Genomic DNA, 25,923 nt, shown 5'->3' with positions numbered 1-25,923 from the left:
TTTGTAATTAAAGTGCATTACGTCGATTGATGGGACGAGTAATAAATAATAAATTGTAAAATATGTTGAAAGAAAAGACTACGGCCTAGTTTCCGGTACTACCGCAGAATGTGCCTGAAAGAAATAACAAAAGCACGAAAAAAAACTTCAGTCAGGCAACCGGTCTCGGACCTACATCGAATAGATTGTAGGAATGAGATTATTTAATTCCCTAGGCACGTTATAAGTAGTTACAAGCTAAGTAGTTACAAGCTAAGGGTTATTAAGTTGGGAATAAATGGTGATAAGTGAAGTGAAGTGTCTTAGTCTCCAAGTGATGAAGGGCTGTAGTTCTTTGGGATAAAATTTTCATGTACTGAGAGCGGACTTTATATTCCACTCTTAAGTATTGTGTTTAATTAGTGGATGTGTGTTTTTTTATTGTGTGTCAGATGTTTTATTTTGAGTGTGGTATGTTGTATTGTTGTGTCTCATTGTATTGTTGTGTGAGTGCATCAGTTCATGACGTTTGTAATACATTACAGTTATTGTCTTATGTCTAGGTGGTATTAAGTTCTTTTTTTTAAGTTAAGTACTTGAGGTTGGATGGTTTTGTAATTTATGAGTTGGTTGATTTTGAGTGGGATGTGTTGTTTTTGTTGTGTCCTTTTTTATTGTTTTGTTCTGTCTCTGTGTTGATGTATCTCATTGTATGTTGTGTCTTATGGTTTTTGTTGTGTCCTTTGTTTATTGTTTTGTTGTGTCTCATTGTGTTGATGTATCCCATTGTTTGTGTGTCATATTGTTTTTGTTGTGTCCTTTTGTTTATTGTTTTGTTCTGTCTCTGTGTTGATGTATCTCATTGTTTATTGTGTCTTATTGTTTTTGTTGTGTCCTTTGTTTATTGTTTTGTTGTGTCTGATTGTGTTGATGTATCCCATTGTTTGGGTGTCATATTGTTTTTGTTGTGTCCTTTTGTTTATTGTTTTGTTCTGTCTCTGTGTTGATGTATCTCATTGTTTATTGTGTCTTATTGTTTTTGTTGTGTCCTTTTGTTTATTGTTTTGTTCTGTCTCATTGTGTTGATTGTATCTCATTGTTCTGTTCTGTCTCATTGTTTTGTATGTTATTGTAGGACACTGCCACCGGGTATAAACCCATTTGCAGACAATAATAAATAATAATAATAATAATAATAATAAACGCCAATTTTGCACGAGCTTTTCTTATGTGTAAAAAGTTTCTATTTCGAGTCTAACAACTTGAAATTGTTTACCAGCCACAATTATTCACATACGCAAACACATCACTAAATTCCATGCTGATTTACCATTCCTGGTAATGAAGATGTCCAACAGCATGAAAAAAAAATTTAAAGGCCGCGATCACTGAAAGTTCTGCTCCGTTTCTCTGCCACTCGAAGCAATGTCCGTGATGGCAAATAATTTTTATTCAGTTTTAATTTGAAATTTGCTCGCTGCAGGCGCCTCAAGCGCCGTAACCACGGCAGGAACTCGTGATGCGACTTTGGAAGGGTACACGTGCACTCAGAGGAGCGACTTGACGAGTTTACTGTCAGGAGAGGACGACTGTCTCTTTCTCAACGTCTTCACGCCAAAGGTGAGCTGTGCTTCGAAATTCTACAGCGTCTGCGCTACTCACAAAGGTTACAGAAAACTGAAAATGCTTTTAATAGGCACAGTAACCATCTTTCATGGATTTTCCTCTTATCCAGTTTTTCCGATGCGCGTCTTCTGACCTGTTCCAATTCACAAGCAAGTGCGAATCCTTGAAGTCACTTGGCAGGACTCCTTTGACAAGGGAAAGATGTCCACTTACAAAAAACAACAGTGAAAAACGCGAGTGGGATGCGAACCCACAATACCAGTGCAGAAGATGCCCAGAACCGGTTGTGGTCGTCATCTTCTATAAACTTGATTCTAATTTATTCTCACAAAACTATTCAGAATGATTGAACAAAATTGGATCGAGTATTCAAAATATCAAACTAAATCACGTACAACACAACTTTCTCCTTTAAAGTTTTAGACAGAAATTATTGCGTTAATATGAAGAAACGCGCCGTCACAATGGCTGCGCGGTCTGAGGCGTGGGCCTTGTGTCGCTTGGTCTATGTAATCGTGGGTTCGAATCCCGCTCAATGCATGTCTTTCTGTGTTGTGCGGTCCTGTGTACGGGTAGAGGCCATGCGACGGGCCGATCACTCGTCCAAGGAGTCCTACGGAATGTCCCGTAGATCATTGCCAAAGAAAGTTGGGACCCGCAGATGCTCAAGGCACTGAAGAACGGGTCGTCCAAGTATCCTAAGTAAGTAGTATCGTCTTTTTTTAACTCTTTTTAACAACTTCCTGTAATTGTCACGTGTTATTCCGCTTCTGTATGTAGTAGCCATATATTTTGGATGCGAAAAAACAGAGTTTAATATGTGATTTAACAAACTATAAGTTTCTCATCATTCATCTCGAATTTTATGGAGTTCACCATATGAATGCTGAAAATACACTGGAATCGTTGGAATCATTGACATTGAAACCTAGTCATACATCCTGTACGATATCAGTTCAGTGAAGTGTGGTCAAATAATGTTGCCAGTGATGCCAGGCAACACTAATGGTAACTGGACACTACTGTGCTGGATACGTGTGAATGGTTCCATTTAAAATACATCTGACAATGATTCTACGTCAGAAACTGCACAGACAGAACTGACATGTCACAGATAATTGTGAATCAACCTTAATCCTTCTTCATACACATCTCTTACTTATATTCTCAGTAATTCATTGTTACACCCTGCTAGTTGCATGGCACAGATGTTATTAGCACAGGAAGGTAAGACACGGTCTGTTAGAATATGGTTTTAACACAAGCAGGTGATTAAAGCCATTATATAATAATTACACTATTATAGTAAATATTAAACAAAAACAAAGAATAAACAAACAAATGCAAAGAAATGTAACATCATAGAGGCTTGTATCTTGCTCCTGAGTCATGAGGCAATATTTAGATGTCTTTGAATTGGTGACATCCGTTGCGTCTGTCAGTTCAGTAACTGATTTGCTTTGCTTCACACGTGGCTGCATAAAAGTTCACCTAAATTCGTTGGTCTGTGGCCTCACCACATTTCATCTCCAGTTGACTGCTGGCCCCTGAACAAAATAGAAGTAGCACTACATTTTAATGCAAATTATTCTGTCTCAATAATCAGTTTTCCTGAAATTGATAGACAAGTGTTGCCTGTAAAGATATTTTACATTTCTAAGCATACTTTGTTCCCTCCACCGTTCTGCTAAAATGCAAAGGAAGATCCTGGTACTGAATAAAAGCAGGTTCCATGTTAGAAGACAGAACTGCTGCTATTCCATTTATACCTGAAACATAAAATTTTTCTTTATAATTATAAATAAAAACTTAGGTTGAATCATGTAGAGTGATGTTTTCTGAATAGTATTTTTCTCTTAATGTTTAAAAATTCAATACAAATAGTATTATTACACGTGTATAACACAGTTTTTCAAATTCATTTATTCTTGAAATTAGGGTTTGTGTAATGCATTAAACATGTATTTAAAGGAGAGAATGACTTTTTGTGCTCTGTAGAACTGTAACCATGGCAATGTGTTGGCAGTGAGCTGGCCGACTCAGAATACTGATGACAACTAAGCAATGCCATGCTTCATTTGATGTGATTAGGAAAAGCGGTCGACTTGTTTTGTGAAAATGAAATTGTGATGCCACGCTGACAGATGTATAATTACATGACTGCTGAAAGCGATCAAGAGTTCTTGTTATGTTGTATTGAAAACAATGGCATGATGCCATCATTACAACAAAAAATTCCTATATTTAACAATATTTCACTAATTTTTCATAAAAACATTCATATAGATGGACTTGTGGGAAGTGGCAGGTTATCGCAACACCTGTGCTGGATGCAGAAGGCAATATTTATAAACTGAAGTATCAGTTAAAGGATCTTGCAGCAGGATACTTCTTGGTGACTCTTCGAGGAAGGAACTTTTATGGCTGGACAAATCAGGCAAAGGCACATTCATTTACCATAAGTACGTATTAACCAATATACTCTGTTTTCTAGACTGGGCAGATATGGTACCTCTTTAAAATGCTAATTTTTGCTGATTCATATGTGCTTTATAAACTTTTTGTAATAAAGAATTACCACATTGTATCTATAATCATATGTTATTTTTCTTCATATTGCAGTAAATTGTAAATAAAGATTTTTGCCACATGATGACTTATTCAAAAGCAATCTGTCCCTTGGTCTAATCTGGCTCTGTATAAGAAGTTTATTATATAGAAAAATCTTTTCTTTCTAGTATGATTTGTGACAAATTAAATTAAAACCAATCCACAAGTTTTGGAAGAAGTAAATTTCTTTTCGTCTTCTTCCTCCTAAGATTTGAAGTTAATGGCTGAATCATTTCAGTGTCTGGGGAAAGGCTGTAAAGAAAATCATTGTTGATTGCAAGTTGTCTATGCCAATGATAATGATAATGTTAATAATATGTCACAGTCATCTGTCATTGTGTAGAACACATCTCCCAGTTGAAAAGTGACTACTCTCCCGTTTTGTTCGTGTGTATCCACAGCAAGCACGAAACAGATAAAAAATTTGCCATTTCTGACAAATTATGTTGAAGGCAAAGAGATAAATTGTATTACTTTTAAAATGTTTTCAGGCTTAGGAACTAAAGCAATGTTTTCTTTTATTATAAACTAATGGAAATTAGTCATTAGTGGTACCTAGAATATGGGGAGGTTTTCCCCACACTCAGTGATTGATTAATCTTACCAGTTTTATCTTGTGTTTCTTGAGTCGGTCAGAAGTGGCAGCAGGCGTATGTGCATCTTATTTGATTTATGTTGTACATTTTCATTTCAGTAATGTCATAAACTTTAATTTGGAATTGTATACAGTTTGATTGACTGAACACAAAATATGTTAAACAGACTGGGGAAGTATGTTCTGTTCATGCACTGTTACTGTGAAATATTGCGTTGATTGTCATTGTTAAAAGAGGCTTGTAGATGTTTGGGAGTGATTCAGATATTTACAAATTAATTCTAATAGGTTCTGATGATGGTGTATTATAAATAATTATAGTTTTTACTGGACTAAATATGTTGTTCTGTGTGTTAAAATGAAGCCACAATATTTCAAGGGCTGGCTCTGGCCCCATCTTCAGGTGATGAAAGAACTTCTTTGTTGGGTCCTCTAGACAGCCCCTGAAATGTAATGGCTTTATTTTAATACATAGGATGGTAGATGTAGTTCAGAAGAAAAACAATGTTGAATACAGAATTCTTTGCTGCAAAATAACTGCATTACTTTATAATTTAAGTAAGTCATATTATTTCTGCTACCTTTTTCAGTACATATCTTCCCATGATGACATTGTCAGAAAATATGTTCTTTCTGTTGCAAAGCTGATTTTGTAGCTCTAATATGTGCATCTTTGTTCATCCTCATACCAGCCATACCCATATGCATGAGTTGTAGAAGATAGACACAGGAAAAATTTGTGTGCCAAAGTAAAATTGTGTTTTTATTAGAATTATCCTTATATAAATACATTTATTTGTTTTCCAACTATTTTATTAAAGTATTAGTCCAACACCACATACATTTTCTTATAGTTTATATTCTGAATTTGACTGTAGCTGTTACTGGTAAGAAACATCTTATAATTAGAAAAAAAGATGTTTTTACACAGCACTTTAAATATGCCTCATATGTTTTTTAGATGACAATAAATACTAAAGGCACTTGGCAGTTGTTTGGTAAAATTTTGAATGTTAAAGGATTTTGTTTCTCTATGTTTTTGTGTCACACTTACTGCCAGTTTCTGTGTTATAACAACGTTATCAGGATATATTTTTGTAAGTTAACAATGATGTCAATTACTGTTGTCACTGCGAACAATTTTCAGGGTCACCATATTCATATTTGCATTTTCCTAAAAAATATCTTATTGAAAGACACATTTCAAAGGTCTTGTTGGTTCAAAGACTGCGATGAATAGTTCTAGTTTTTCCATGCCACAGGGTACGTGGATTCCATGTTGGTATTATTCTTGAAAGGGAGATAAATGTGTAAAGATTAGGATGTTTATACAGAATTCATCAAAAATGGTAAATTTCTGTCTGAAGTTTTTCTTTCGCACTCTAATCAAAACAAGTGATTTTTATGATGTCAGATATATTGTGTGGTGCATTTCTGGTCCCTATTGTAATAAATTAGAGGCAATATTTGTTTCATTATCCTCCAGTACTTTTTAAATTGTACTTACATTATTTTGTTTCTAGAATGCCATTATGCTTTGTTATTATTTGCTTTAGAGAATGAAAGCCATGAGGTGACTGCTGAAACTAGTAAATTGGAAGGTATGTTGTCCAGATTGCAGTTTGTATACAAAATAAGATGTTAAGACTTCACTGACTTTGTGTCATGGCTTACATGTGATCCAGCTGGCCATGCTTGCTGTACCATACTGCTAAATTTTTAATCCTGTAGTAAGTTCAGTTGGGGGTTTAAATTTCCTTTACCTTATTGATGTAGAATGAAAATAATGTGCTACGTGGAAGATTGCCAGGTTGATGTATGTTCTTTGATTTGTTTCAGACTCTGTCACCTTAAACAGTATTTGCTTAAATTAATTTTATGTCTTCACTTGCACCTTCTAAATCTGAAATTCTAATATTAGTATTTAATTTTTGTATACAGGGAATAAATACTTGTGTCCGGTTTTAATATTCATTTCTTAATACTCATATCTGTATAAAACTTTCAACACATTTAAAAATGTCCAACCACATTTTCAAAACTTTCTCCTGGTTAGAGACAGATTATTACTTTATATTGTTTGCTCCAAAAGAGGAACTTGTATGCTTACCGGTTGTACTACCACTTCCACCGCAACCGTTTGCTTTACTTCTTCTGTGTTTGAGCCAACTTTGAGCCAGTGCCTCCTCTCATGTAGAGGTTTGTTAAATCCTTAAGACATAATATGATTTCATGGCATCAGTATTTACTGAGTCCCACATAAGTCAGAACCAATCTACTATCATGTGAAGGCTATGTTCTGGATTGTGACTAACTCATTTCTTGGTAGTTTAGTAACTGCTGCTATGACATGCTATCATGGTGGGTTTCATGTTAAGTGGGACATTGTGATTTGGTATCTGAAGAGAATTCTTCTCCTTTTTTGAGATGTTTATAATTTATGGGGGTTGTTGAAGAGTCAAGTTAGATTATCACTATGTATGTCCAGCACTACATCCTGAAAAGTGTATGTTGTAGACAAGCAATTCTCAACCCACAGACTGCATACAGCCCTGTAATGTGTTTTGTGTGGCCTCTGTGCATTTTACATAAATCACCTCCTGTGCCAACCTCTGTGGTGAAAATATTTCTGCAGTATTAGAAAATATTTTGTTGATGTCGTCATAATTTGGCAATACCTATTGCTATAGGCTCCAGCTTAATGAATAATATAAAATAAAGAACTGGGATGCATTTTACTAATGAACACTTGGAAGGAAATGTGAATCACAACTGAAATTATACCTGATAATGAAAAATTATTTAAGCAAAAGCTGTATCTGGTATGTACGTAATGTTCTGATTTTGTTGAGGAAAATGATTGATTCATATAGGAACCTGATTATAATAGAATTTTAGTAACATTTTGAATAAGTTGTCATGAAGTTTCAACAGATCATTCTCATACAGGTCGGCGATACATGATTTGAAGCTTTCGCGGTTACGTAACTCAGGGTTCACCCTGATGATGGGGAAAGAGATGGTCCCTGAAACGTTGGTTTTGTCTTTTAACCATTTTACGTCGCTGATTGCCGAAGAAGATTTTATTGAAACCATTCTAATTTATATCCTTGTGGCCTGAAAGTTGTTTAGTGAGGGTGAATATGTCCCTCAGTCTGGTGAAGGTTGGGAAGCCCTGGTGTAAGCCTGTGTCATCTGTAATAGTGAAAATTCTGTTCCATATGTGCAGAAGCCTCTGTGATATTTCGGTTGGCATGGGGACACTCATTTCTTAGTATGTGGCTTGTCTTTGTGCTGCCATTGTATGCTTCCAACACAAATTTTTTTAAACAACTTGTTTTGGTTCTTTGCAATTATTCATTTTTTGAAGTCAACTTTGGAGGAAATTCAGAGTGGCATAAATGAAGTTTTTACATTGCTAGAGCAGGTGTGTGACATCTGCATAAGGAATTGTATATATTTTAGGTGATTAATATAAGAAATATGTTGAGGGATATCTTTTCATACCACTCACAAAGCATTTTCTTAGCAGCCCTTATTTTCTGATATGGGTAATTGAGGTTAGCTTTGGCTTGTAAAACAGGTGTTCATGGTCCATACAATATCTTCTGTGCAGTTAAATAATCATGTTCTGGTTACAAAATTTTGCCCCAAAATCAGCTGGTCTGACTTCCTGAAGGGAATATTTGAGTCTCTGGTTTCATATTTTCGCATTTTGTGAAAGCTAATGTCCTTCATTTAAATACAATTTACTGTTTTGTGAGTAATTAATTGGTTGTCAGATGCAACGATAATGTGGTTCTCATTGTGTGGAGGTTTACAAGATATTTTATTCTTATCCTCATCCATTGTTATGTACAGGAAAGTTTTATATCAGTGCATGTGTGTTGGTTCATTATATTTCCTCTACACACCAGATATATTGTGTATGAAATTCTAACCTTGTCTGACTATTATTCATGAAGTAAGTACAGATATTACTGTAAGTACTGTTTAACATTATCTTCAGATGTGCTATACCAAGTTAAACCTTTGAAGCTGTAGTTTGTTTAAGTAATATTTAAAAATTTATTTCTTACTACAGAGCAAAAATAACACTTTCTGTTTACAAAGATGAATGGTGATTACTGTTTAGGGAAATAATCACTTTTTATGCTGAAAATCATATGTATCACTTTAATACAGTCTGTGGGAAAAATACAGAGTTATAGATTGTTAAAGCAGAAGGTACATATAGTTACCAGTGAGTTTTAAAAGGTTATGTATTCACTGGGAACAAAATGGTTTCAGTGACAAGTTCTTTAATCCTTGAGATAAATATTTTTGTCCTTTAATTATTGAAATACTGCAAAGTTTTGTTTACAATAAATTGGGACAATTAAAAATTCCAACTGTAAAAGAAACAAAAAAAAAAAGATTTAACATACAGCAAAATTCCAGCCAGACAAATTTGACTTTTCATAGGAAACGTTTGTGGCACAGAGATGTGGTAACATTCCAAATTATGAATGTCCAAAATTAATTCACCCATCACAGCCTCTTGTGGTGCAGCTAACATCATTTTCAGAATAGGGAAAGATGCTCGGTGACAAACAAATCTGTAGAACTATCTTACAGCCAAATGGTATGAATCGAAATTAAATTCATGTTTAAGACTCTGTAAATTTTAATTATAATGGAAAGAAACATTTTATGAAAAGTACAAGTCTAATATAAGCCTTAAGTTGGTAATTACTTGTAACTTTGGAGCTAGTAAGATAGTTTCTGGACTGATAAACAGTGACATGGTGAACTTTTTTGAACAGTAGTTTGCAGAACAAAGTAGAGAGCAGTTACATTGCGTTCTTAATTAAGGATAACATGAAACATACTAGCATCTGGATGAGACATTATTTTGAGTAATGGATTCGTGAAAAACTTAATGTTTAAGAAGTTTGTATTAACTGACTGAACAACAAAGAATTTCACAATTGAAATTTTGTACTCAACAAACATCTGGTAGTTGCACATATAACCAAAGCAGTGCCTTACCAAAGAGTTTCATATATTGATATGTGTTGCATGTAGAACAACAAAATCCAAATCCCTTGTGTTAGGATACTGGAATCTAAATGAAGTATTAGAATAAAAATAATAACATATGGCTCTCACTTGGTTAAAATGGAATGAGTTCTGAATATAAAGAAATTTAATTTTTGTTCTATAATGCAGGAGTTAGGGATTCTAAATTTTTCCATGCCCTTCCTTTTCTTCTTTAGCCTTCTTGGCGTCTGCAGCTTGTTGCTCTGAAAACAAAAAGTTCTGATAATATTTCCTGGTTGGCAGCTCATATCTTAAATTGAAATGCTATATGTAAAAATAAAAACCACAAAGCAGATAAAAATGCACCTCCCCTGCGCATTTAATCATGTGGGGAATAAAAGTACATAGTAAAAAGAAGCCAGCTAAGAAATGAGGCCTATGCAGCATTCATTAGATTTTTGCTATTTGCACTACAAACAAGTATTGCATTTGTACTTATTACTTTCCTGTTCACCTGGAAGCAAAGTTATCGAAGCTAAAATGTTGAAAACCAGATGTTATAACTTAACGATCCTACAACCACTAACAGAAGGTCAGTAACAACAGAGAACCCAGGAAATTGTGAAGCGTCTTGTCTGCGCAAGGCATAAATTGCCTGGAATCGAATCAGAAATGGTCATTGGTCTGTTTTATAAATCATCAACTGCAGGCATTGCTTATGTAGTGCCAAATGAGATGTGTGCATAGTTGTTGCCTATTTTAAATTTGAATTCTCCTGGAAATAATAACAAAAATGTATTGATAAAAGCTATCTCCAAACATGGCTTGTACCGAATAACTTCAAAATGTGAGCGTTACTTGATGTAATAACCAGATATTCATTGGGGATTAACTAGAGTACTCCAAACAGGAGATTTATAAGTTTAGAGTAGGGAAGGAATGTGACCACTTCTTTATTCAGATAGATTTTACTGACACAGAATAAACTGCAAATTTGTCTCAACATACCTTCCTCTGCTTTTTGGAAGCGTTTTCCCGCTTCCAAGCAGTGTGTCTTCGCTGCTTGGTATTCCTCATTGTCTATTGCTAAATGCGCAGCTTTTGGCCAACTCTTTTCTTCCTGCAGAAAAAAGAAAAAGAAAGAATGTGGTAAACATTTCCAAAGTGGACAATGTGAATAATAAGGAATCACAGAATTTAACATGTAAAAGAGACAATTGTTTTAGTTATACACACAATGCCCCTTAATAACAGCTTTAGTTCAACAAATCACATTAATGTGAAACGAAGGTCACATTCAAAGTACATTCATAAACGTGTGAATTTTATTTAACCTTTACTTAAAAATCAAACAAAATCTTACCTCAAATGGAGTTTCCTTTTCCATTCTGGAAAGCTCTAAAAATAAGCAAGAAAGCAAAAATTAATTTATATTAGCATATAATATTACCTGTTATATAGCATAATATTTCTTACTAAAAAGTGATAGTGGAACCACGGTTCCGGATAATTAGACGTAAATACATCTATACGGAAAGGAAGTTTATATATTGGCTTTATTCTAATTATTTCCTTTAAACATGCTTTACAATTGAGTAAAGTTTGATTAAGACTTTGCTTATTTAACTTGAATTATTTACGCTTAAGTTGGGTCTGTGGTAGCTGAATGTAATGTATTTATTTTATTTATTTATTTAGTGTTCTGTCTGACGACAGGTCCATATGAACAGGATCCTTCCATCCTTTTCCCGGACTGAGACCTGTTCATATACGTTCTTGGCAGATGATCCAGAAGTGGTTTGCCATTGCCTTCTTCTGTGTAATTGTTGGGATGCCACGAAGAAACCGGGGAAGCCCCCGGAGGAAAACTCCGTGTTGCGTAGACCACGGCCTTGCCCAACACAAGTTATAAATTCGGGGACCGCCGGGAATCGAACCCGAGACCCCAGGATTACAAGGCCAGCTATCCTCCCTTAAGGACGAAGGTGTCTACAGAATTCTCCCGGTAGCCAACAATACAGAAGTAGAGTCCTCTAGATTCAATGACATCTTCCACATGGAGGTGCTGGCATATGAATGTTTGACGATTACACACCAACACTCACGATACCACAGGCAATTACAAATACAACTGCATATAACAATAATAATAACTAGGAATTCCTTACCTCAAACTTTGTTCAATTGTAAGAGACCACGATGTCCACTGGCAATGACCGATTTAATCAAAACTAACGGCAGTATCTCAGATTTCTTAATAATTCTTATATAAGATAAGTACCTGTGATATTCTAAGAGGTTTTTAAGAGCACAAAATTATCTTCTCTACGACGCACTTCTTCTACAAGCGATTCACAGCAGAGCTCTTTCCGCAATAACGAAAGCGGATTGTTGATGGCAGTAATGAAACACAACAATGCCGAGTAAACAAATGACGTAACAATTAGTTTCTTAGGTAAAGTAGTGGAGTGCAATACGGTTCATTCAGTTAATTATACTGCATGCATAAGAAAGGAGAAAAGAGCCTTACGGCATGCTCAGCTAATATTGTTGCAGGTGTGGTTTAGAAATTCGAATACTGTACCTTGCATTGTTATGCACGCAGGAGTTCATAGTATAAAAGCTGACCATTGTCGGTCCATATTTACACATTGTTGGTGGTTGAAAAAAACAAAGAAAATTACTCTAACTTATAATTTGGTTGCAAGTAATTGTAAATGTAAGAAGTTAATATAATAATAATAATCTTCTTCTTTGATGTAAATACGTCAATACGGAAGGGTCATTCGGCAAACAAGTGAAATGAAAATGTGAAAGATCCATATCAACAATTTGTTAATATGGATCGACAACAATGGTCAGCTTGCGTGCATTGTTATGTTACCTAGAAAACGCCATGTTTACTCTTCATTGTTGTTAATATTGTTGTAATTAAAGCTAATATATAAACTTTCTTTCCGTATAGACGTATTTACGTCAGATTCTCCGGAACCGTGGTTCCACTGTCAACTTTTTTTGACGTAAATACATCTATATGGAAGGGTCAGTGTCATTCCGCAAAAAGTGTAACGAAAAAGTGTAACAATAATTTGTTACCTAGGAAAAGTTACATTACATTTCATTACTTTACTTTATATTCAGCTACCACAGACCCACCTTAAGCGTGACTAATTCAAGTTAAATAAGCGAAGTCTTAATCAAACTTTACGCAATTGTAAAGCAGGTATAAAGGAAATATTTAGAATAAAGGCAATATATAAACTTCCTTTCCGTATAGATGTATTTACGTCAAATTCTCCGGAACCGTGGTTCCACTGTCAATTTTTTACTATAAAAATTTGTGTTTTTTCGTCGTCGTCATACAATTTGTAGCCAAATAATTACGTCATCAAACAATGTTACGTTATATTTGTTTACTCGGCATTGTTGTACCAACACAACAATGCCGAGTAAACAGATGACTTGAGTAAACTAACAACACTAAACTAACCCCCCCCCGAAGGGGGTTTAGTTTAGTGTCTTACTCAAGATTTTAAAACGCAACCAATTCGGGAAGGTTGGTTTAGTTTCTTACTCAAGATTTTAAAGTGTTTTCACCCCCCATCCGGGGGGTTGATTTAGTTTCTTACTCAAGATTTTAAAACGCAACCACCCCCCCCCCGAAATGGGGGTGGTTGCGTTTTAAAAACTTGAGCAGCCCTTCCGATGAGCTTAGTTGCATAATTTCTGTTAGTACAGGTTATATTGCCTCTGTTAGTTTAGAAGTGCTGCTCTGAAAATGGAAGCAGTACATTTTTCCAAAATGTTGGTAACCACAAGACCAGTGGAATCACAACATAGGAAAGGACAATTGATATTTTTACTGCTGTAACAACCTCAACATGTGCTCTTTCCTTATTGGGAGACCAAGTTTCACACCCACATACATAATATAATTTTCTCTAATTGAGTCTTTATTTTGTAATGTAGCAGATGGGAAGACAAAATGTTCTGAATTGTTTTGTAACCTGCATTTCTTATGTTTAATCTCTTTGCAATGTTAGGGATACTGTCTTACTGTGTGGTAGATCTCTGGCCTTGCATTATAAATAAATAAAATATAAGTATTTGAATGCATGGAACAAACTTTCTTGAAGATGGCATTTGCAGTATTTGTTGTTTGGAAAGCAGGATTTATTTTGTTAAGTTACGTTAAGTTAGCTAAGGGTAAGAGTTGTCAAACATCTTCCTCTTCACTCTGTTCTCAGAGACCCTCAGTCTATGTTCCTCCCTCAAAGTGAAAGACCACGTTTTGCACCCATACGGCACAACTGACACAATTACGCTTTGGTTCATTTTAATCTTAATTTTATTTTGGTATGAGATCGGAGGACGAAAGATTTTACAAGCACTGCCCGGATTTAATTTGCTGTTGTAGGAAGAAAATAAGAGGGAGATTCGTCGATAATTAGGCTTATAAAACAAAAATAAAATTCTTCACAGTTCCCTTAAACTCTTCAATAATGCAGATGTATCAAGAGATGAAAAGTATTAGAATTATTATTCAGAATATATACCCACTTCTTAACATCCATATATTTTTATTACGATTCTAGGCTACTAAACAAGTTTTATTCCTTTAAAATTGTAAAATGATAATTGCCTACTTGAATATTATTTTACTATCAATGAGGCCGTGAACAAACAAAAGTCAATCTAATATTACTTGAAATTCTGTTAGAAAGAATACAAGCCTAATTCTCTTACGCGAGTTCACAAATGCAGATGAAAACATTAAATATGATGAAAAATAATAATAAATAGGAATCCCTTACCTCAATCTTTGTTCAATTGTAAGAGACCACGATGTCCACTGTCAATGACCGATTTAATAAAAACTAAAATGGAGATAGTGGAGGGGATTTAATAAAAACTAAAATGGAGATAGTGGAGGGCAGTATCACAGATTTCTTAATAAATCTTATATAAGATAAGTACCTGTTATATTCTAAGAGGTTTTTAAGAGCACAAAATTATCTTCTCTACGATGCACTTCTTCTACAAGCGATTCACAGCAGAGCTCTTTCCGCAATAACGAAAGCGGATTGTTGATGGCAGTAATGAAACACAACAATGCCGAGAAAACAAATGACGTAACAATTAGTTTCTTAGGTAAATTAGTGGAGTGCAATACGGTTCATTCAGTTAATTATACTGCATGCATAAGAAAAGAGAAAAGAGCCTTACGGCATGCTCAGCTTATATTGTTGCAGGCATGGGTTAGAAATTCGAATACTGTACCTTGCATTGTTATGCACGCAGGAGTTCATAGTATAAAAGCTGACCATTGTCGGTCCATATTTACATCAATAGGAGAAGTGGCCTGTCAATCAGGAACGGTGTACTACTCTATAAGCAGCTCATCCGTCCCATAATGGATTACGCATGCCCGATCTGGAGGTCAGCTGCCCACAGCCACGTCCAGAAGCTGCAAGTTCTGCAATCCAAGTGTCTTCGAATTGTTACTAACGCGCCCTGGTACGTTAGTAACAGGCAAATACATGAGGATCTGGGGGTCCCTTTCTTTGCCGACCACATCAGAGCACTAACTGAGAGGTTTGACTCGAGGTTAGCTGGTGTGGGGAACCCCTTAGTTCGGCAACTCGGAAGACACTCGTGCCGAATGAGGGCTGCCAGAGTTCACCCAAGGGCAACCGAGGGCGACTGATGTTCAGCAGGCCAGCCGAAGCCATCCCCAAAAGACGGCCAAGTCAGCACAACGAGTGGTTAGACTACTCGGCTACCCTGACTGAGGTTTTCCGTGCTTTCCTCAGTTGTAAGGCGAATGCCAGGGTATAACTTAATAGGGGCACGGCCCGCCACCCTTTCCCCCGATCATGGAGGCCATCAGCTGAAGTGATCTTCCCCCCATGCCGCAGAGGCCTTCAGCCGAAACGGCCCCTCCCTCTCTGGGTTCATACCCTAGAGACCCAACCAACCAAATTCCTTCGACAACTTGCCTGACAGGATAACCTCCCATCAGCAGCAACAAATCCCAGTTTGAATGGTCGAGGCTCCCGCCACGACGAAACCCCGTTAGCGTTAGCAAAATTTCCGTTCTATATTACGACCGTTTACCATTTCCAGCAATGCGTCTTGTGCGCAGGAATGGTTTCACCTAGGTAGGGACGATGCTTGCGCTTGCGCAGGCCTCTGCCCTCAGTTAGCTTCTTTGGTTGGTTGGTTGGTTCCATATTTACACATTGTTGGTGGTTGAAAAAATTACTCTAACTTATAATTTGGTTGCAAGTAATTGTAAATGTAAGAAGTTAATATAATAATAATAATAATAATAATAATAATAATAAGGGGCACAAATCGGATCAGCAGCAGCACAGCGTGCGAAAGGGGATCGCGGCCGAAAGGACGACGTCTCCATGCGCCTGCCAGCGCCCAAATCGGCGCTAGCTAAGCCTTCCCTCGAGCAGGAGAACTTGGGCCCTGGGTGGAACCACGTGGTCCGTGGTGGCCGCGTCGTCAAGGCTGCGGCTATGAAGAACCCCGCCCCAACGCCAACTGGAGCCATTGTACAGACTGAGCGGCAGACTATCCCCAAGGGCGGCCGTGCCAAGCCCGCTCGTCCTGTGGCGCCGGTGGCAAATCCCACAGCACCTGCTCTCAAGAAGACTGACCCCACCCTACCCAAGGGTCAATCACCGCTCCAGGACATCTCAGATATCCTGGAAACCCTCTCACCACGGGTCTGCATTGAGTTGACACGACGTCTCCTCGCCGCGATCCATTCACTCCCCCCCGGGGGGTCTCGTCCGCGAGCCCTCCTCAAAACCGTTCTCCTCTTCATGGCCGACAATGACTGCACGGCCTAGAGGACACGGTAGCAAGGCCTTGCGGCTGGCTTACTGGAACGCCGACGGTGTCCGCGACAGGAAGCTGGAGCTGGAGCAGTTCCTCGGTGACTACGGAGTCGATGTTTGCCTCCTGAACGAGACGCACCTCACGTCGGGTCGGGCCTTGAGGTTCGCGAACTACGTTTGCCACCGTACGGACCGCCCGACGCTAGGGGGTGGCACAGCGATCCTTGTCCGCAGGGGCATTGATCATTACCCTGTGCCGGTATCGGGTCTACAACAACTAGAAGCAACCGCCATTCACCTGGTACTGGCAACCAGGAAAGTCAAGCTAGTGGCGGCATACCTCGCACCCACCCGGCCATGGATAGAGTCGGACCTGACCGAGTGCTTGAGCGGGGGTTTCCCGGTCCTCTTGGCTGGTGACCTCAACGCGAAACACACGGACTGGAATTCTAGCCTTATCTCTACTAGGGGCTCGCTCCTGCGTGATTACGCCAACAGAAATTCCTGCTTCATCTACGGGCCGGATTCTCCAACCACGGCTCCCTACACACACAACGCCACACCTGACGTCCTTGATATTGTCCTCATCAAGGACTTCGTCCTACCGGTGCACCTGACTGTCTGCCCCGCACTCAGCTCAGATCACCTGCCCGTCCTCGTCGACACCACGTGCCGATCGTCCTTTCAAAACCTGCCTGATCGCCCGGACTTCGCGAGAATGGACTGGGCTGCATTCCAGGCTTGCCTCGAAAGCAGACTACCGGGGAACCCCGTGGTAAACGACGAGGAAGAAATTGACAAGTGCGTCGAGGAGCTGACCAGTGCTATCCTGGAAGCCACAGCAGCGTCCGCTCCCAAGCTTCGACCCCGCATTGACAGGCGACCGCTTCTACCCGCTAGTATTCGAGATGAAATACGCCTGAAGAACCGGCTGAGGAGGCGATGGCAGGTCACAAGAGACCCCGCTCTTAAGACCCAGGTCAATCGACTCCAGAGGTCGGTGACCTATCGTCTCAACGAGTGGCGGAACGAACAGTGGAGCGACACGCTCGAATCCTTGGACTGCGAGGACCAGTCGCTTTGGAAAATGACCAAGCGTGTGATGCGAGTCCCCACTCCGTCGCCCCCCTTCTTAGTGATGGGAGGACTGGCTCTCTCGAACCCCGAGAAGGCAGAAGCCCTAGCCGACAGCCTTGAGGTCCAGTTCCAGCCGGTAGACTACCCGTCGGACCTGACTACAATTGACATGGTTAACGAGGCGATGCGAGCATACGAGTATGCCCCTGTAAATGAACCAAAATTAACCAGTCCATCGGAGGTCGCCCAGGCCATCAAGGGACTCAAGCTTGGCAAGGCTCCGGGCCCCAACGGTATACCGAACAGGGTCCTGAAACATCTCCCACGACGCGCGGTAACCTTTCTCACGAAAGTGTTCAACGCGGTCCTTCGCAGGCAACACTTCCCCTCGGCATGGAAACACGCTCGAGTGGTGTCCATACTGAAGCCGGGGAAGGACCCCACGCTACCTTCTTCCTATAGACCCATCAGTCTTCTCGACACGGTCGGCAAACTCTGCGAGAAAATCCTACTAACGAGGGTCCTACACGAGGTCAGTGAACGCGGGCTGCTGCGCGACGAGCAGTTTGGGTTTCGACCCAGACACAGCACATCGTTACAGCTGGCTTGCCTCGTCGAAAGGGTCAACAGAAACCTTGATGAGAAGCGGCTAACCGGCGCGGTTTTCCTGGACGTGGCCAAAGCCTTCGACACAGTCTGGGTCCAAGGCCTCCTATACAAACTGACCGTCCTCAACTTCCCGTCGTACTTGGTAAAAACCATCTCTTCCTACCTTGCTGACCGGACATTCCAGACATCCTTCCAGTCGGCCATGTCCACACGTCGTACCATGCGGGCTGGAGTTGTGCAGGGCGGAATTCTCTCCCCTGTGCTCTTCAGTCTGTATGTCAACGACATACCCACACCGTCCCGCCACGTCGAGTTAGCACAATACGCGGACGACACGGCTCTAGTAGTCACGTCCCGTAGCCCAACGCTTCTCGTCAGGTATCTGGAGACCTACCTCAGTAGACTTGAGCTCTGGCTCAGGGCCTGGAGGATTGCTATCAACGTCTCGAAGAGCACCGCGGTTCTCTTCATTTCCGCGAGAAGACACATCCAACAGCCCCGAGCAGTGCAGTTCCTCGGACAGCCGATCCAATGGGTCAAAACAGCACAGTATCTGGGGGTCACCCTTGACGCCGGGCTTACTTGGTCGGCGCACGTCAACCAAGTGGGAAAGAAGGCAGCGCAACGATTAGGTGTGCTAGGCCCGCTTATCAATAGGAGAAGTGGCCTGTCAATCAGGAACGGTGTACTACTCTATAAGCAGCTCATCCGTCCCATAATGGATTACGCATGCCCGATCTGGAGGTCAGCTGCCCACAGCCACGTCCAGAAGCTGCAAGTTCTGCAATCCAAGTGTCTTCGAATTGTTACTAACGCGCCCTGGTACGTTAGTAACAGGCAAATACATGAGGATCTGGGGGTCCCTTTCTTTGCCGACCACATCAGAGCACTAACTGAGAGGTTTGACTCGAGGTTAGCTGGTGTGGGGAACCCCTTAGTTCGGCAACTCGGAAGACACTCGTGCCGAATGAGGGCTGCCAGAGTTCACCCAAGGGCAACCGAGGGCGACTGATGTTCAGCAGGCCAGCCGAAGCCATCCCCAAAAGACGGCCAAGTCAGCACAACGAGTGGTTAGACTACTCGGCTACCCTGACTGAGGTTTTTCGTGCTTTCCTCAGTTGTAAGGCGAATGCCAGGGTATAACTTAATAGGGGCACGGCCCGCCACCCTTCCCCCCGATCATGGAGGCCATCAGCTGAAGTGATCTTCCCCCCATGCCGCAGAGGCCTTCAGCCGAAACGGCCCCTCCCTCTCTGGGTTCATACCCCAGAGACCCAACCAACCAAATTCCTTCGACAACTTGCCTGACAGGATAACCTCCCATCAGCAGCAACAAATCCCAGTTTGAATGGTCGAGGCTCCCGCCACGACGAAACCCCGTTAGCGTTAGCAAAATTTCCGTTCTTATATTACGACCGTTTACCATTTCCAGCAATGCGTCTTGTGCGCAGGAATGGTTTCACCTAGGTAGGGACGATGCTTGCGCTTGCGCAGGCCTCTGCCCTCAGTTAGCTTCTTTGGTTGGTTGGTTGGTCCATATTTACACATTGTTGGTGGTTGAAAAAATTACTCTAACTTATAATTTGTTTGCAAGTAATTGTAAATGTAAGAAGTTAATATAATAATAATAATAATAATAAGGGGCACAAATCGGATCAGCAGCCTTCTTGGGTGTCACGCCACCAGTGATCCTTCGCGGAGAGGTTACATGGCACGGATGCATTCCCTTTGGTGCGAGATGCATCCTGAGCACTCCTGTCTCTCGCAACAAAACCTGCGAGACTATGTTAACCATCTGCGAAGGAAAGGCTTTGACTTCAAGCCGCAAGCTCCAGTTGCAGCTACGCCGCATAAAGCGGAAGAAATTAAAAATATCGCACCATGTCCCCCAGCTGCGACTGTTGATATCGACATTAAAACGCGGTTCTACCAATTGTTGAACTCCTGTGAATATCTGAAGGACAGGCAGCGAACAGTTCACCACAAGATATCGCTGCGGGCCAAACATCTGGCCGAAATAAACGAAATCTTAGATGAATTCCTAAAAGATGATTCTGATCTGCTTACTATCAATCGCGCCGGTTACGCTGCAGCCAGGTTATTAGTAACCCCAGCCCCGTTTAGGGTGGCAGAAAAAGCTGAGCAGGAAACAAATCGTCTCTACGCGAAGTTAAAGTTGGAAAGGCAACTGGTATCAAGAATTCACTGCGTGATTGAGTATGTAAACTCTGGTCGGAGATTTACCACCAAGCTGAGGCTTATCGTCCGCTCTCTCAAGGCTAAGTATCACACACTGAACAAGAATACGCTGCTAACCATCAAGCAGCACTCTCTGGACAAAATACGGGCACTAACCGCGGACAGGAAGAAGTTAGTGAAACGTTATAGGGCCGTAAAGGAGAACACCATCTTTCGTGTATGCCCTTCCCATCTCTTCAGCAAGAACACTCCAGTCGTTTATACCCCACCAACAGCAACGCAGGTCGAGTCATTCTGGAAGAAACTCTACGAAACTAGATTTCCGTTGAACATAGATTCTCCGGCCATTGGCCTCTTTAGGCAGTTCTGCGATCGTCATTTAGAGGATGATGATGTGCCCCTAGTGATCACCGAACAAGATGTGAAACGTGCCTTTACTGGCAAGAAGAATTTTTCTGCTCCTGGAATAGATGCCATCAATAATTTTTGGTGGAAAACTTTCACGAGCACACACAAACATCTATCTCGTATCTTTACATCTTTTTTGTGTGGTACAGAGCCCATTCCACCTTGCTTGACAGAAGGGCGCACCGTTCTTATTCCGAAGAAAGGAGATTTGTCTAATCCGGAAAACTACCGACCTGTTACCTGTCTTAATACTGTATACAAGGCGTTCACCTCCATCTCGAACGAACGCATAGTGCACCATATTGACCCTATCTGGAAAGAGGTATATGAGCAGCGGAGTTTGAAACGTGTCATTGCAGGTTGCAAGGACAATCTGTTGATTGACAGATGCATCTGTCAAGATGCGGTCCATTATAAGCGCAACCTTTCAATGGCCTGGGTGGACTACAAAAAAGCTTTTGACAAAACTTCTCAAGAGCTAATTGTCATCTTGCTCAAAGTGCTGAAAGTCCAACCTGACATTGAAATGCATTGAAAATCTACTACCGCTCTGGAAAACGCGCTTCATTCTAACATCTGGGAAGCGTGTAGTGTCAACCGAGTTGGTATGCTACCACCGCGGAGTGTTTCAAGGTGACAGCTTGAGCCCTCTTCTTTTCTGCATCTCGCTACTTCCTCTTTCCGTTGTGCTAAGACGTGAGCGTGGTTACATGTGCGGTGCACCGTCCATTCGTAGCCACAAAGTCACACATCTTTTTTATATGGATGACTTAAAACTTTATGCTGCTAGCGACAGTGGCATTCAGAGTGCACTGAACACCGTGCAAGTATACACTCAGTATATCGGCATGGAATTTGGATTGGACAAGTGTGCAGTTCTGCATTTGAAAAGGGGAAGAAATAGGGATTTCGGCGAAGACGTGCAACTCGTGGACGGAAGCATCATACACCATCTTGATGCCGAAGAGTCCTATACATATCTTGGTGTGAGTGAGAGTCACGTCCAAGATGTCTCCAAGGTCAAAGAGGCTCTGTGCAGCAAGTATAGGCACACCCTACGACAGATTTGGAGTTCCGAGCTGTCTGGTAGAAACAAAGTCACTGCCACCAACATGCTTGCTGTTCCGATCATGCTATATACTTTTGGAGCAATGAAGTGGACAGTTGACGAGTTGAAAAACCTGGACAGGGCCACCAGAAAAATGATGACCATGCACCGAAGTCTTCAACCTAAATCTTCTGTCCAACGCATATACCTCCCGCGTCATCTTGGCTGTAGAGGTCTCTTGGGTCTGGAGAATCTTCACAACAGGATAGTTCTGGGTACAGCTCATTCCATCATTAATAGCTCTGATCCCCTCTTGACATTCGTGTGTTCGCATGAGCCTGCGGGTGTAGGGGCGTTTATATTTCAGGCGGCAAAGAGAGCAGCAAATGACCTCGGATTTGACTTCGACACCAGCTCAGTTGGACAGCGAAGACAGTTGCCCCTCTTGACACTGACGTCAGATCAATTCAAGGGCACTGTTAAGAAGGCTGAGCAAACTTTGTTGCTCAAGCAACATGCAGATAAACCCATGCATGTGGCCTTCTTCAAAAATGTAGAAAAAATGGGCTTGTCAAAAGACCTGACGTTCGCCTTTCTACGGTCGGCTGGACTAAAGTCTGAAACCGAGGGTTTCATCTTAGCGTGACAAGATGGTGTTGTAAACACACTTGTGTACCGCCGAATGGTGATGGGTGTGGGGGTAGTGGATACTGTCTGCAGGGCATGCCGAATGCAACCAGAGACGTTGATGCATCTTTTGTCGGCATGTAAACATTATGCTAGCTGCGCCTACATTCATCGACATAATGCTGCTTTACGTATACTCTACTATCACCTGAGACACTTTTACGGCATAGATAAGACACCCACTTTGAAGTACGCTCCTGGGGACATTGAGTCCGTCGTTGAGAACGACAAATGTAAAATTTATTGGAACTATTTGTTCCCCACTACCAGGCAGATAACAACCACTAAACCTGACATCGTTCTCATCGATACCTCTGGATGCACCATGTATGTCATCGAGTTTTCGGCCCCGGCTGAAACCAACATAGTTGTGAAGGAGGCTGAAAAACGGACCAAGTATCAAGACCTTGTGTTTGAGCTAAGACAGCTGTACCCAGGATTCACTGTCAAATTAATCGTCCTTGTAATCGGAGTTCTTGGTGGAGTCAAGTCGTCACTGCCGGCCAACATCAAGCTTATTCCGGCATGCCAGCGTAACGCTGAAGCATTACTCAGCCGGATGCAAAATGCCGTGCTTCTTGGGTCGCTCCGACTACTACGTGCGCACGACCCCAACTCACTGTAGCCGCCTATCTCGTGGTTCGAGCCGTGACTACAGTTTCATCTGGGCTTCAAGCATCCGAGTTATGACGGCAACACGCCTGAAGTTTTTGGCTGCTTGTGGACCAATTAAACAATTCATAATAATAATCTTCTTTTTTGATGTAAATACGTCTATACGGAAGGGCCATTCGTCAAACAAGTAAAAGGAAAATGTGAAAGGAAAACGTGTAAGATCCATATCAACAATGTGTTAATATGGATCGACAACAATGGTCAGCTTGCGTGCATTGTTATGTTACCTAGAAAACGCCATCTGTTTACTCGGCATTGTTGTTAATATTGTTGTAATGAAAGCTAATATATAAACTTTCTTTCCGTATAGACGTATTTACGTTAGATTCTCCGGAACCGTGGTTCCACTATCAATTTTTTACTATAAAAATTTGTGTTTTTTCGTCGTCGTCATACAATTTGTAGCCAAATAATTACGTCATCAAACAATGTTACGTTATATTTGTTTACTCGGCATTGTTGTACCAACACAACAATGCCTAGTAAACAAATGACTTGAGTAAACTAACAACACTAAACTAACCCCCCCCCTCCGAAGGGGGTTAGTTTAGTGTCTTACTCAAGATTTTAAAACGCAACCAATTCGGGAAGGTTGGTTTAGTTTCTTACTCAAGATTTTAAAGTGTTTTCACCCCCATTCAAGTGCTTTAACCCCCCATTCGGGGGGTTGATTTAGTTTCTTACTCAAGATTTTAAAACGCAACCAAACCCCACCCCCCGAAAGGGGGTGGTTGCGTTTTAAAAACTTGACCAGCCCCCCCGAAGAGCTTAGTTGCATAATTTCTGTTAGTACAGGTTATATTGCCTCTGTTAGTTTAGAAGTGCTGCTCTGAAAATGGACGCAGTACATTTTTCCAAAATGTTGGTAACCACAGGACCAGTGGAATCACATCATAGGAAAGGACAATTGACATTTTTCTGCTGTAACAACCTCAACATATGCTCTTTCCTTATTGGGAGACCAAGTTTCACACCCACATACATAATATAGTTTTCTCTAATTGAGTCTTTATTTTTTAATGTAGCAGATGGGAAGACAAAATGTTCTGAATTGTATTGTAACCTGCATTTCTTATGTTTAATCTATTTGCAATGTTAGGGATACTGTGTGATAGCTCTCTGGCCTTGCATTATTATTATTATTATTAAGTGTTCTGTCTTACGACAAGTCCATTGCTCTGCCCAAAAAGAGCTCTCCATTTGTCCCTATTCTCGGCTTCTGGCTTTAATTCCTGGAACGTCATTTTCTTTCCTTGTTTAAGGTCGTCGGTTAGCTGTATCAGTCTTCTTCCTAGTTCTCTCTCTCCTTCAACCTGGCCTTCGGTGACATCACTCAGTAACCCATTCCTTCTCATAATATGTCCCAGCCAGTTAGCTTTCCTTCGTGTAATCGCCTGCAGAATGCTTCTTTCCTCGTTGACTCTCTTCAATACTTCTTCGTTGGTCACTCGATCCGTCCACCTGATCTTCTCTATTCTTCTCCAACACCACATTTCAAAACTCTCCAGGTATTTCTGTTCCTTCTTCCTGAGTGTCCAAGTCTCTGCTCCATACAGCGCGACACTCCATACGTAACTCTTTACTAGTTTCTTCTTCATCTCCAAGCCCAACTTGCTAGTGAGATGTATCCTCTTCTTGACGAAAGCTGCCTTGGCCATGGCTATCCTTGCTTTTACTTCCTTGGTGCATAGGGCGTCCGTCTTGACTATGCTTCCCAAGTACTTGAAATGCTCCACATTCTCCATCTGTTTGTTTCCAATTACAACGTTCAATAGTTCTGCTCTCGGTTCTATCCACATTACCTTTGATTTTTCAATGTTGATTTCCATTCCATACTCTCTACCTGTTTCCACTAACTTGTCCATCATGTTCTGTAATTCCTCCTCTTCCTTCGCCAATACTACTAAATCGTCTGCATACTTTACAGTCGTTATCACTCTTCCTCCAATTTTGAAGTCTCATGTTCCCTCCAGAGCTTCCTTCGCAAGCCATTCCCCGCACAGGTTAAAAAGAATTGGTGATAAGCAGCATCCCTGTCTTACACCTCTACCTATCTCAACGCTGTTGGTGTCTCCTGAGTCCAGTCTCACTTTGACTTTTTGCTGCATGTGCAGGTTTTCGATTAGTCTTCTATCTCTCCAATCAATTCCAATTCTCTGTAGGATCCTCATTAATTTCTTCCATTTTACTCGATCGAAAGCCTTCTTCCAGTCGATGAAGCAGGCACATACTTCTCCCTTGACATCGAGAACTCTCTCTGAAATTATTCTCATAACTCCGATGGCATCTCTGGTTCCTCTTCCTCTCCTGAATCCAAATTGGTCGTCTCCGATCACTTCCTCTATCTTCTTTTCTAGTCTTTTAGTCAGTATTCTCGTCATTATCTTCGCCGCATGTGAGATTAGGCTGATGGTCCTGTAATCGCCGCACTTCTTGCAATACTTTTTCTTCTGTAACGGAATCATTGTTACTTCCAGAAAGTCCTTGGGCCACTCACCGGAGGTGTATATCTTGTTAGCGAGTCTAGTAAGAAC

General features: G+C 40.8%; 1 protein-coding gene across 1 annotated transcript in view; it reads right to left on the bottom strand.

Annotated features, from left to right (window-relative positions):
• The window catches only part of LOC147872955 (uncharacterized), a 101,796-nt gene extending 76,434 nt beyond the window's left edge, over positions 1-25,362 (bottom strand). The window contains exon 1 of the mRNA XM_087354011.1: positions 25,192-25,362. Within this exon, the coding sequence (XP_087210137.1) occupies positions 25,192-25,257 (66 nt within the window). The 5' untranslated portion in view covers positions 25,258-25,362. The remainder of the gene's footprint in view (positions 1-25,191) is intronic.
• Between the last annotated feature and the right edge of the window lie 561 nt (positions 25,363-25,923).

This window comes from Zootermopsis nevadensis, unplaced genomic scaffold, assembly GCF_977971745.1.
Source record: "Zootermopsis nevadensis isolate Lab colony 2312 unplaced genomic scaffold, Znev_1.0 Znev_ptg000022l, whole genome shotgun sequence".
In the NCBI taxonomy this organism is placed as follows: domain Eukaryota; kingdom Metazoa; phylum Arthropoda; class Insecta; order Blattodea; family Termopsidae; genus Zootermopsis; species Zootermopsis nevadensis.
Note: the sequence above shows the minus strand (reverse complement) of the source record. Positions and strands in the feature narration are given on the sequence as shown.